This window comes from Sceloporus occidentalis, unplaced genomic scaffold (genome assembly GCF_023333645.1).
Source record: "Sceloporus occidentalis isolate IW3139 unplaced genomic scaffold, rSceOcc1.0.p SCAF_26, whole genome shotgun sequence".
In the NCBI taxonomy this organism is placed as follows: Eukaryota; Metazoa; Chordata; class Lepidosauria; order Squamata; family Phrynosomatidae; genus Sceloporus; species Sceloporus occidentalis.
Genome location: NW_028317006.1, coordinates 10782613 through 10796241, shown reverse-complemented (window position 1 = coordinate 10796241; position 13629 = coordinate 10782613). Strand labels below are relative to the sequence as shown.

The 13629-nt window shown below is 39.2% G+C and overlaps 1 protein-coding gene across 1 annotated transcript in view; it reads right to left on the bottom strand.

The window, feature by feature from the left end:
• Window positions 1-5952: 5952 nt before the first annotated feature.
• Window positions 5953-13629, bottom strand: part of LOC149300147 (substance-P receptor) — an 86211-nt gene continuing 78534 nt past the window's right edge. Inside the window, exons 3-5 of the mRNA XM_089485735.1 lie at window positions 8547-8697; window positions 7893-8086; window positions 5953-6247 (exon numbers count right to left, since the gene is read on the bottom strand). Coding sequence (XP_089341861.1) covers window positions 5953-6247; window positions 7893-8086; window positions 8547-8697 — 640 coding nt within the window. The remainder of the gene's footprint in view (window positions 6248-7892; window positions 8087-8546; window positions 8698-13629) is intronic.

Sequence of the window (13629 nt, the reverse complement as noted above, 5' to 3'; positions counted from 1 at the left end):
CTTCTAGTACTGTAGTTTACAGTACGTTAGACTTGTTTGTAGGAAAAGGGGCCAGATACGTAGCGTCTGTATCTTTTGTTTTTAGAAAGAAAAACTGTTAGGCGACAATTTTTATTTTTTTTTACTTTAAGAGATCTGGTTACTTGGCCTGGAGGATCTTATATTATGGAAAGATATGGTATATATTCCCATGTGTCTATGAACAAGCACATTCAGGGGCTAGGGCTATGATTTACATTAAAGAGTGTGATCATCGCTCTAGAATTTCTCTTCTGTGTTCTTTAGTCATAGGTTCTGCTTTGCAGATGAAATATGACTTCCAACTGTGCACATGGAACTAGAGCAAATACCTGCCAATTTCTGACAAAGGTTTGTATAACTTGATATTTGACAGTTTATTGTGAAAAGAAATCCTATATTTTCCCGCTGACATGCATGCAGCCGCGTTTGAGAGTTGGCTGCTAAAGCCTCGAGGCTAAATGACACATTGAGTGTAAAACTTTGAGATAGGAAAGACTAAGCAATGCATTGCACTGCACGCTTTTATCCTTCCAATGTTAAACGGGCTGTGTCATCTAAACAGCACTTACTGTGTGTATACAGCATATAGAATAATTTATATATGGGAACATCCCAGGGAGGGCCCCCTTCTATGCCACCTGTGAGGTTTTAGGAATTGGAGTTTACTTAGTGAGTGGAGCCAAACACTAATTCCTCCCCTACCAACATATGTAAGGCTGACCCAACTGATTCCGAGACTCTGGGCACAATTGGGAGAGTTCCCAGTTACTGTGTACACAACTGCAAGCGAAGGTATACATCGAGAGGGCATTATTTTCGCATATGGTGCCACTTAAATTATGCCACTAATCAGGGACAGGTACAGTAAAGTGTAGTAGATACCTGTCATAGATTCCCAGTGGAAGTACACATGTAAACATAATAAGGAGATTGAATAAATCTTGGGATGTGCATAAAGCTATCCTAAAGAATAAATAAGGCAAAAGTGATTCAAATAGAGCAGACTAAGCAGACTTGGAGCTTAATCTGGAGTCGTGGGTTTTTTTACAAATCCCCAAACAGTGTGGAGTTACTTCCAGCTTCTCCTCTCCCAGTTGGTGCCTCTCTCTTACAATTGTGGCTATAAAAGCTAAAACACCTGCTTGGACACAGGGGATCTAATTCAGTATATTATTATTATTATTTCCAGACAAGTAGGTATTTCACTAGAAGAGAATCGTATAGACTAGATGGTGAACATTTAAAAAAAATACCAACAGGTATGGTTATCGGTGAAGAATACAGATGCAAGTTAATATTGTTGTTAAATACCGTATTGGCTCGGATATAGGCCGCCCCCGTATATAGGCCGCACCCTAAAAGTTTGGTGCTTTTTTAAAGAAAAAGTTATTTTCTTTAAAAAAGCACCAAAAAAACATGCTGCCACTCTGTCTCCCCCCCCGAGATATGCTGCCACTCTCCCCCCCAAGATATGCTGCCACTGTCCCCCCCGAGACATGCTGCCACTGTCCTCCTCCCCCCCGAGATATGCTGCCACTGTCCTCCCCCCCGAGATATGCTGCCACTGTCTCCCCCCCCGAGATATGCTGCCACTGTCCTCCTCCTTTCCCCCACCGAGATATGCTGCCACTCTGCCCCCCCGACTTACCAGAGCAGACTCCCGGGTGTCTTGTGGGGCCCATCTACGCAATACGCGTATACAACTTCCGGTGCCGGCACCGGAAGTTGTATACGCGTATTGCGTAGATGTCCCCCGCTGGCCCCGCAAGACACCCGGGAGTCTGCTCTGGTAAGTCTTGGGGGCAGAGGTAAAACGCATAGTGCGGACGGTCACCGGCTGCGGCGATGCGGGTAAACAACCTCCGCAGCCGGTGACTGTCCGCACGATGCGGTTAGACAACCTCCCGTGCCGGCACCCCCCCTGTGGGAAGTGCTGGCAGGGGAGGCTGTCTGAGCGCATCAGAGAGTAGGATGCAGGTCCCCTGCACCGCTGCGGGGGATCTGTATCCTAACCCCGCTGCCTGCCCGGCGCCCGGGACTGCATGTCCCGGGCGTCGGGCTCTAGACCCCGAATATAGGCCGCACCCCCACTTTAAAGACTTAAAGTGGGGGGAAAAGTGCGGCCTATATTCGAGCCAATACGGTACGTATCTCTCACGAGTCTAAAATGCCAAGGAGGGGTGCTCTTGTGGTTAGAGGTGTGATTAGGGGGGCAGGCCTTACCGACACATTTATGGGACCTCTAGAGAGGCATTTATGTAATTAAAGATATTTAAGAGAATTATGTTGCTTTATAAAATGAAAGGCCATGCTTTTTATTGGGCAGCACTCTGGACGGGTGATAAAACGGCATAACAAATCACACCGAAAATGCTTATTCTTTTTGGCAGACTGTCAGAATTACAAGGTTAATGGGCGCTTCTGCTGGCCAATGTAAAATGCCACCATTAAAGAACTTAAAAACAAATGAAGGTGACGGTTGTAAAGGGACTTTGTTCTGTAGAATTAATTTAACCCTTTGGAAACCAGAAACAGAATTCCTTTGGCTAGCTAACCATGACGATACTCGCGGTCAGCTGTAGTAAGAAAGGCTGTCTGTTTCAGCCATGCAGTGGGTTTCTCTGTGTTAAACATAATGAACAATTTGCTTAAAAATATAACTAAAAAGCATTAAATCCACTGCTTGGTAGAATGTATAATCATCATTAAGGGTGTAATTACATGTTGGGGTGGTCTAGGCAAATCTTTTTAAAGGGACAATTCAGTCATCATATGAACTTTAATACTTCTGTGTGGTCCCTTTACATTTTCATGTAGTCTGTTTTGGAAATGCATTGGAGGGGTCTGCAGAATCCCACCATAAGCATTTGCCCCAGCTAAGCGCCCTGCAGGAGATGTGTTTTTGCTGAATGCATCTCCCTACACGTGGTTTACTTACCTCCAATCAGCTCCAGTGCTGGCTCAGGGAATGTCCTGGGTGGGGGTCTGCTAAGACCCCTGTGTGGAAAGTGCTGCCATTTATTTCAATTTTATTCCAAGCAGCCAATGAGTGGTAAGAGCAGTCAGATCATAGAGAAAGAGGGCAGCCTCTTCTGTGTCAGGCGCTTTATTTTATTTCTTTTATTTTGTTTTGGGAGAATGCACATGAAAGTACTCACATTGTACTTTACATCTTGTTGATCCCATCTATAACAGATATACATTTAAGTAATTGATTTATTTCAGGGAGTTAATACATCACATACACTGCATAGCAGAACAAATAGCTAAAGTGCCAACACTAATGCTGCAATTGATTCTGAAATAGTACAGATGGAATGACAAAGTACAGGAATTATGTATAGTAGCGGGGCAATGGAGAAGAGAGAAAATGCTATTTACTTTTTAATTTAAAACCCACAGAATTAATCTTTCAATTAAAACTGCAAGACATGACCCCCCCCACACACACTGTCTTTGAAAAATGTGCATCATAAGTCATCATCAGAATTCTCCACTACAGACAAAATTTCACGAACGAACACATTTATTTGTGAAAATACTGATTTTGTTTTGACAGTGAAAACACGTACATTGGTTTACCAAGGCAGGTCATACTCAATACACATCTACATCACAGCTCATGGAGCACAGGTTATAGATCTATACAATTGCACTGTTGGTATGACAGCATCATGAGCCTTGGGCGCTGATCTGCAACAAACAACTCGGTATTCTTTTGACCACAAGAGGTTAAAAATATGGACCAATCAGATGGTTTCTTTCTAAAAATCTACTCCGTACACAATGCAGCTTTCAATAATGGAACACTCTGATTGGCCTGAATTTGCCATAGATATAATTACTCACAAATGTCCAAATAGCTTTACTACACTGTTCTATTTCCCCATAGACCATGGGGAGCTTGATGTAAAACAGTTAATATATACAAGCACATATGTATAGAGATATATATATATATATATATATATAATTCACATTCATGATAGCAGAGACCCTGTTAAAGTTGTACAAAGTTGACACGTTTGTCGTTTGAAAGTGCTTTCAAAAAGATCATCTTTGCTCCAATCACATACTTTGCGATTGATAACGAGCGCTGCATTATTTCCCTGAACAAAAATCACGTATATGAACAATGTAAACCATAAATTACCTGCAAGCGGTCGGACTTCTGTTTTTTTCCCCAGAATGCTCTGCTCCTAGTTTAATGGGTTCCCTTGCAATCCTAGTTGGGTTGCGTTATAAAATGAATGTTTTATATGTTTGTGTTCTACACAGCGGGAAGTGGCAGACAGTTTCCATTTAGTAGGCTGCTACAGGTGATGAATTTTTGAAAGGAGAACAGAAATCTTGTTTTGTACGGTGGCAACAAAAAAAATTTAATTGGATACATCCCGTCACAGTTTATTTATCAATTCCTCAAGCTAGAGAAAAAAATTATATGTTTTACTGCAAACTTTGCCAATTACATATGCCTGGGGCTTTGCTGGGAACCGGGTAGCCACTTGACTTTGCATGTGCCGGACCAGAAGGTGCCAGGCGTCACCGTCCCCTGTTCTGTGAGCCATTGGCACAGCTAAGTCTCTGTCAGGCGAGGTGTGGGTATTAGCAATATTGAGGGTCCCAGCAGCTCTTATGAGTAATTCACATACAATCATGCTGCAGTGCATTGGGGGGGACGACTTAATTATTTTAGATTTTTAAAATAATGACTATAAAAAACACAAGTTCAGAAATTTCACAAAGACACGACTATTGTGAAATCAATTTATCAGCTTATCTTTCAAGGCGTAATACGATTGTTATTTTACATTTTCAAAAATATCTTTAAAATATGTTGGTTGCAAATTATGTTTTTAGATAACTCACACGTCGTTTAATGCTTTCACTTCCAGCTTAGCCTGCAAAAGCTGAATTGGATCAACATTAAAAAAAAAAAATGTTACGTCGGGGCATAACTATTTTATATTATCGGTGAATATGTCATAATAGTTTTTTTTTTAACCTGAGGATTTTTTGATTAACACACTAAAGCGGAAATCATGCCAAAGAGAATTTTCTTAGTCTCCAGGCTTCTACTTTTTTCTGCGGTGCAAATACTTTTAGATTGTTTTATGGTTTTATGTGTTTGGTATCAGATTCACAGCCCCCCCCACAAAAAAACCCCCCAATAGACTGTTGAAAATTAAATAAATAAAAATATAGATAGATTTTTTAAACAGAGCATGTACAGCAGTTTTTTAAAGGAAGGGTTGGTGACATTACTTAGCCTATTAACTCTCTGAGTTCCCGAGGAAAGAAGGCAGATATAACAGGTGTGAATACTTTTGAACAAGACCATAGCCCTTAGCTATAAATATTATTTTTGTAGAAAAGCTTATCAAAAATAAACTTTTGCAATTTAGGGCAAATTGTACTATCATATTAGGGTTTATTATGTTCCTGGACTACTAAACACGTTGTCATCCTTTTAGTGCCCACCACTATTTTACAATTTTACTTTCTACTAGGAATTGTTTGGTCTTTGTTTTAAAAGGAGGAGGTTCGAACTACCAACCTACAACGGAGCAGTCATGGTAGGTGTCGGACCTGAAAACAGTTTATAGAAGAAACTGCCTGTTGGTTATAAGAGGCCAGTCTCATGCGGGATGTTAATAGATTACACCCGTGTGCTAAATAGGGTAGGAAGAATTGTTTACAGGTTGCTGTTACCTCTGACAAAGTGGTAAGGCCTTTCATATTGTAAACATACTCTCATTAACGGAATTACTGGACGGAAGAGTAAGGGCATAAGGATTATCAACAAAGTCTCATTCACCTAAGCCTGGATAAAGTGGAAACACTTTAAAATGGATTCCCCTCCTTTGGGGATATAAGTAGCCTAGCAAACCACAAACGGAAACCAAGGACAATCCTGGTTGTGGTGGCCATTTATGAAAGGTTGTTGGAGTAAAAGCTGGAGGAGTCAGACATAGTCTTACAGACACTGCGTGAGGAACCGTTGGAGGTGAGGTCCAAGGACAGGCGTTTGCTGTTCTTCCCACTCTCCTCTGCATCCTCGTCGTTGGCATTTAGGACAGACGAAACGGTGGTTTCAATACGACTGATTTTGTACATGCTGCTCTGAGTTTGAAGGTAGCGTGTGGATTTCATTTCCAGCCCTTCATACTCACCCGCATGGATAAACGGGCACCATCGGAAAACATGCTTAAAGCCAATGCGGAACCTATGGAGACAAAAATGAAAAGCAGTGGCAATAACAGAGTATGGGTAAAATGGTAGAAAGGATTTCATGAGCTGAAGTTGAAGAGAAACCAGATGCCTACCTATCGGCATGAAAAGAACAAGCTAGAAACATGTCCATGGAAATATACCCTGCTTGCAGCAGACACTTCCTATCTCTTGTTGCCCCAAGCAGGCCCACACTCCTCCCAATAATGTACTCCTTGTGTGACATAAATAACATTTCTTAACATTATCATCCGGCTACTGTCATGAACTGTGTCTGCGGAGGGGGAGTCCTACACTTCAGTATTTGGCCACTTTGTTTAATGCTCCGAATAGAACAGTTTCCCATCCACACTTGAAGTTCCTCATTGTATAGCCCCAGTGCTGGAGTAAATAACATAATAAATAATACATAAAAGAACATGTACACTTCTGCTTAATACACCTAACAACACAAGCCTGGCATCTCTACTCCCAATAAGTCTCCTGCTCCTAGAGGGAAGAAACTCAATGATCTACACACCAGGGGTTGGATCCAGACCCGCCAAGAAATACATGCCAGGAATATAGGTTAGCGGCACTCACGTTCACACCAAGTAAATTCCAAAGGCTTTGCTCTCATAATCATAATAGTTTCTTAATTAAACATACATCATAAAAAAGGATATTGAGCCAGACACACATTATACAATAATATGAATTACTAATTAAAATACAATATTACAGATATTTCTAGACAATATTTATTTATAGATGAACTCATTCATCAGCTGCCATTATTATGAATTGGCTTTTATAGTACTTATTTTTTATGGGCATGTTTACACAGTGCTTTATTAATAATTCATTAATGGTTAATCATTATTAATTCACTGATTGACCTATTTATTGGGTGTTGTTATTTTGAATTGTTTCACAGAGTGCTTGATCTGTTTATTGATATATGTATTTGGTGTTTTATCTGTTTATTTTATTTTTTTATTGAGTATTGAGTAAATTATTACTAGCTATTGTATATATGGATCATATATTTATCGATATAGTGACTTATTATTTATAACAACTGGTCATCATGTATAGGTACTGTGTTAGTGAGGGATCCATGTATGCATTTTTATATATACATGTATTGATTTTGTTTTTATATATTCAGTTGTTTTTTTACTAGTTTTAACTATTTAATTACATATTCTTTTGATAATTTGTGTTTAATTTATTTGCATTCAAGGAAATTTAACACAGCTAAAATAGTAACTTTTTTCTTAGTAGAGAGAGTTTTACTTTTGCACTCCATATTATTGTTCACTTAACTCTGTGTTTCATTTAATCCCATTGATAAAAGTTAATATGGATACTTTACACCTGTTTAATTCATCTATAATTATGCACATACCCATTAATGACTTAATTATAAATCTATTCCAATGCTGATCAGACTGTTAAGCTTATGAATAAGCACCTAGTACGAAACACATCAAGCATATCTAGCGATATATCCTTTTTTATGATGTACGTTAAGTAAAGAAGACTATTAAAGAAGATTATTATTATTATTATTATCACAGCAAAGTCTATGGAGTTCATTTGATGGGAGTGAACTTGAGTGCTGTAACACACAAGGCTTGTCTTAACTATCCACTCACCTGTCATTCAGACAACAGTAGATGATGGGGTTATACATGGTGGAGCTCATTGCCAACCACATGATGGCCAGGTATAGCTGCTGGTAGAATTTTTGGTCGCTTTCGGGAAGGAAGATCTGAAGCAGGAAGTAGATATGATATGGGAGCCAGCAGATCGCAAATGTGCAAACTACAACGATCATCATTTTCACCACCTGCAGGACACAGAAGTTAAAGGTGTGTGCTTTCATACATTTCTGAGCAGGTATGGGGTCTGTCTGATTTACATTACAGAAACTGACTTTGGCTGTATATTTTGAGTTGTCGTCATGCTGCAGAAAACATTTGAGGGCTTTTGAAGACCAAGGGTGGTGACACAAAATATTGTTTTGATTTAGATTTTACTCCTGTTCGATTACTTTACATTTTGTTAAATGATAAAAATAAACTATTAACATGATTATTATTTAAACCATTCTTAGTTTACTTTTGCACAGTGCTGTTACCAAGCCATAGTTGATTAAGGTACCATGAACACACAATAATGAATTGGGAATACCCCTGGGAATGGCATAGTGTTTTACTATTTCTATTGGTATATGGAATACTCAGACATGGCTTGGATGGCTATACGCCATCTTGTGAATGGCCTATTTGTCAGCATGTTGCACTTACCTTACGCTTTGCCACCACCTGCTCATGGTAGCGATCTGAGGAGTCTCCTGGGATCTCGCTGGCCCAAAGGGTTAATCCAATGAAAGTGTATGCACAGCCTATTACCAGTAGGGGCAGGAAGTAGATTAGGCCAAAGACTGACACTTGGTACCTGGAAGAGGAGAAGCATTACAGTACTATCAATAATGTATTATCACCGTCTAAATTATGGCTTGGTCTGTTTTACAGAAATGTGCTCAGGTTATTCTCACAAAATGAATGCATATTTAATGAAAATAAAAATATTACATAGACAAACAACCACAAAAATCAGTGTTCATTTACTTCACCTGTCATAAGCTTAAGGGCATACAGTAGTGTGAACATCTCAGTTACAAAATAAAATATTATGATAAATTAAGAGATAGGGTTACATATAATTATAGCTGTATAGTGAGGTTGATTCTTATAGTCGCAGCATTGGTTTTTAAATGTTAATTTTATACATTTTTACAGCGCGCAATGTGCCAGGCTGCCCGGCTATTGCAATGGAAAGTGCGTAAGATAGAGCTATACCAGATCCCTGGTGCTTCGTGCTACCACTGGATAAAATGGCTCAGTAGCTTCATTACCCCTCGGTGTCTCCATATTACCTTGTATCTGGGGTCACATGTCCTTCTGAGGTGGAGAGTTGAGATATGATCCCATATTCTAGTGCTCAGTAGAGAGGATGGTGGCCAAGGAGGTGAGCCCTGGGGGCCTACTTGACTTAAAAATGTTGCTGAGCCCAGGGTACACACAACTCCTGAAATGGCAGTGGGCAACTAAAAGAGTTAGAGGAGTATTTACTACAATGAGATGATATATAAATCCCATACATTAACTATGCTTTATACAGGGAAACTCGCGTTGCAGACGTTCAACTTTGTTGTGTCCACTGGATCTACTGTAGATCCTCTTTACTTAGATATTTTGCAATAACTTTTGGATATTTTTACAAGCAAATTTCAATCTGTAGTGACCTCACAGACAAAATGTTCTGTATAAAATTACCTAGATGCTTATCAGCTAACGAGCTGCTGTCAAAGAAACATTCCAAAGAATGTTGGACGTTTTTGAGAAAGAATTCTAGTCTCCCCCAACTGTCTCCACTGTATCTGAAACAGCCACTGGAATTGTTTAAGAGGTTTTCATGGTGAATTTAAACATTTACTGAACTGCTATCCCACAGTTTCCATGAGAAGCCTTTGGCTTGAGAACTGATGATGCATACACACAGGAGGTCTCAGGTAGCTGCCAGACTATTATCACGGCCCTCAAACAATATTACAACAGAGTTTGTAGAAATGTATATAAAACTGATATGAATTCCTAAAACGCTGCAGGCAGCTCTCTAGACTTCAGACTTATTTACATAACATTAGTACCCATTTAAGTATACCCAGAACCAAAAATGTTTAGAATAGAATATCTTTTGCATAAATGTATTTTATATATAGAGCGGTTGATGCACAAATCTTAAACAGGCATTTTAAAGAGCCGGCTCAAACTCGTATTTAGTAAATTGAAATTAATGTAAACTGTCCTAAATATTTTTCTTCCCAGTAAAATCAATTCTAAGAGATACTGTGATACAGAAATCCAAGAAACAGGCTTTTATGAGTAGACAGTTTATCTTAACTACCATTCTACCTTGCATAGAATTCACTTCACTCCCTATTGTCCACTGTCCCCTGCTGTGAACTAGCACATGAGGCCAAGTTTTAAGAACATACCAACCGCAAGGCATGTGTCACAATCAAAAATGAATTGTTTCTCACTGACATTCTTTTGCTCAAAATATTTCGTTCCACAACAGTGAAACCTCAACTAGTGTATTATGTACAGTGCTGGAGACCACATCTCATGGGTGATATAGGATTTCTTTAGAATTTAAAGAGAAAGGACATGATAGAACTATTTAAATACATAGATTCAACAAAGTGCAAGAGATAAGTACATTTAAAATATTGGGAAGTATGTTTCTTCACTGAAAGGGTAGAAGCAGGAGCCTCACCTAGCGGGGACACGTCATGTTACCCCCATTCACACAGAAAAAGGAGGGCCTACATAAGGGAGGAGGAGGAGGGAGAGTACATTTGTTTAATTGTTTGGTGTTAAAGTGAATGTGTGTATGTGTTGGAGATTGTGTGCATGCTTAAGTATATGGTGGTAGAATGAGTGTGCGTAAGTGTATGGTGGTAGAGTGTCAGGCATAAGCCAAAGGTTAGTGGTGCAATGGAGCTGAGAGAGATGTGTATGTGCACGGTGTTAGGGCTAGTTTGCGCGTTAGTGTCCACGTGGCTTAGTTGAGGGGGAAACAGAATAAATAGTGCACTCAGGCACCACTAACTCCAGACTCACCCTAAGTGAGCAGGAATGCTATCTCTTAATACAGTGAGGGAAGATTGCATGGGGCAGGTATTTTCATTTATTAATTATTTAAATAAAATATATCCCCATGATCCGCTGGTCTCCCCGCTGCAACAGTTAAATGTCCGCACTCGCAGACATTAATTCTGTCGAACTTGCAAACTCTTTTTTTCTATTTATTTTGGGGGTTTTTTGTATTAAACCATTACACGAAAGGATCATGGGAATATATTTTATTTGAATAAATGCAAATGAGCTCACTGCAACAGATGGCTAATATATGTTCGGACAGAATGCTGCCCTCTGTTGGTTTTACATTAAGTAGCATTGTTCCATATGCTTGAAAGAAATCCAGTTATTATGCTACTTAATGTAAAACCAACAGAGGGCAGCATTCTGTCCGAACATATATTAGCCATATGTGGCAGTGAGCTCATTTGCATTTATTCAAATAAAATATATTCCCATGATCCTTTCGTGTAATGGTTTAATACAAAAAAACCCCCAAAATAAATAGAAAAAAAGAGTTTGCAAGTTCGACAGAATTAATGTCTGCGAGTGCGGACATTTAACTGTTGCAGCGGGGAGACCAGCGGATCATGGGGATATATTTTATTTAAATAATTAATAAATGAAAATGAACACACTGCCATATACACTGAATATATTAGCTTTATATATATTAGTGAGCTCATTGGTCCCCAGCAGGAGGCCCCCTGCTGGCGACCAATAGAGTTGCTGATCCGCACATTTAAACTACTGGCGCCAGAGCTGCTGCGGTACGCGTTAACCCCGTATTAACCCCTTAACCGGAAAAAACTAAGAAAAAACGAATATTCGCGGAATATGAAGATTTTTTTTTGACGAAGACGAACACGAAGAGCCCCCTGGTGCCCAAGTCTAGTAATAACCAAGAATAACTTAGGATTCCAATCATTGATTTTATACATCCCATATACAACCCATATACATGTGCTGGTCAGGAACTTGTGAAAGATACATATGCTCCCCCCCCCCCAAAAAAAAGAACAATATGGAAACTCTAACAACCATTAAAAAGGCAGTTCCATATTTTAAGAAGCAATTAGATGATCATATTTAAATACAGCCTTAAATATATGTATTTAGCATATACAATTTTGAGATAACTAAATATTTTAAATTCTCCTCATATATATTCATGAGAAGAATTTTTTACATTTTATGTTAAAAAACAATAAAATGTTTGGGAGTTGTCAATGAGATGAGTTGTTGACATTCAGTCGCTGGTACTGGCAGAAATAGTGTGTTGGTGCTGAACTATTATACCTGTTCATGATGGATTTGTTCCTTCGCTTGAATTGCCACAGTTGGATTGGACCATTTGCGGTTGAACGATAAAATCCCCTAATAGGTAGTAGCTATTTCCTGGGTTATTTCTCTGGGGTGTTTATAGTCTGCAGTCTACTAATGAAATTGCACAAGTTCTGTGTTCTATGGTCTCTCGGATTTTTGATTTGCACCCCCCTCTGGATGAATACGTTCTGACAGTATCAAATGGAAAATAAGTCACATTCTGCCATTTCTGTAGCTGGAACCCGAGCCACAACTAATGTAATTAACCAGTTAAATGGCAGAACTGTGAAACATGACCTGGAAAGGGAATAGATTGTTCCAGCAGTAAGAGGTAAATTATAATTCTTAAGTGTGCTATAGACTTATTGGATGTGTGAACAGAATAGCAGACTCATTTATCTTTAGAACTACAGTCATGTCATCTATAACTCGCTATAGTGTTTCCTAATCCTCACATAGAATGAGAGGTATGGCGCTACCATATAAGCATGTTATGCAGTTGCTTAGCACAGATTTCTCTTAAATTTATACTATTATAGTGCATCGTGTTTGTTAATAAACTTGAGATCATAAGCATCATGTTTCTTCATCTATGTATACTTTCCCATTTTCACCATTTGTTCATTGTTCTCTTCAAATCTTTTTGGTTAGTACCCCTAAAAAGCATACAGCCACCCCCGGCACAGTGTGGAAATTTCAGGAATATATCTGCTTTAGCAAAATGAGACACTGATTCTTCTAGTAAAGTGAGGTAGTACTAAGCCGCCCCAAAAAACACCACAGCATTGAACATCGTCGGAATGACATTCAAAACACTGCTCTGGTACCTGGAATATTGACATTAAAAAGTGTCTGTTGGTGATGTGTGGCTTCTCTATTTTTTCCTTTTTATTTTTTTTTTAGCATACTCACCCTAAGGCCCCCAAACCATTTACTACCCTCTCAACCGTGCTTGTCGCCCCAACCAGAAGTGCCACCGTCCTGAAGCTGCAGTTTCAAAGCAGGCATTTCAGCATCAGAAATGTGGTACTGCTGGATGTGACGCTCCTGGTATATTAACAGGGAAGAGTCTGTGTCTTTACAATGTTGGTCTGCGAAGTGTACCTCAGGCTAACGTGACCTGTGGAATAAAATTACCACTGAACATTTAAAGTCAGGATCGCTCATTTTAGATGGTCTCTAATTAGAATCTATTCCCTTGGTTAGTTGTAGGGGTAACATCAGATTCTACTCCGATCCAGACACAGAGCTGTAATACTCATTACAGCTCAAAATATAAGCAAAAATAAAAATAAAATCAATGACTAAACATACATCCACCTTCATATTCCTAAAATAAAGACAGATTTCCAGTATA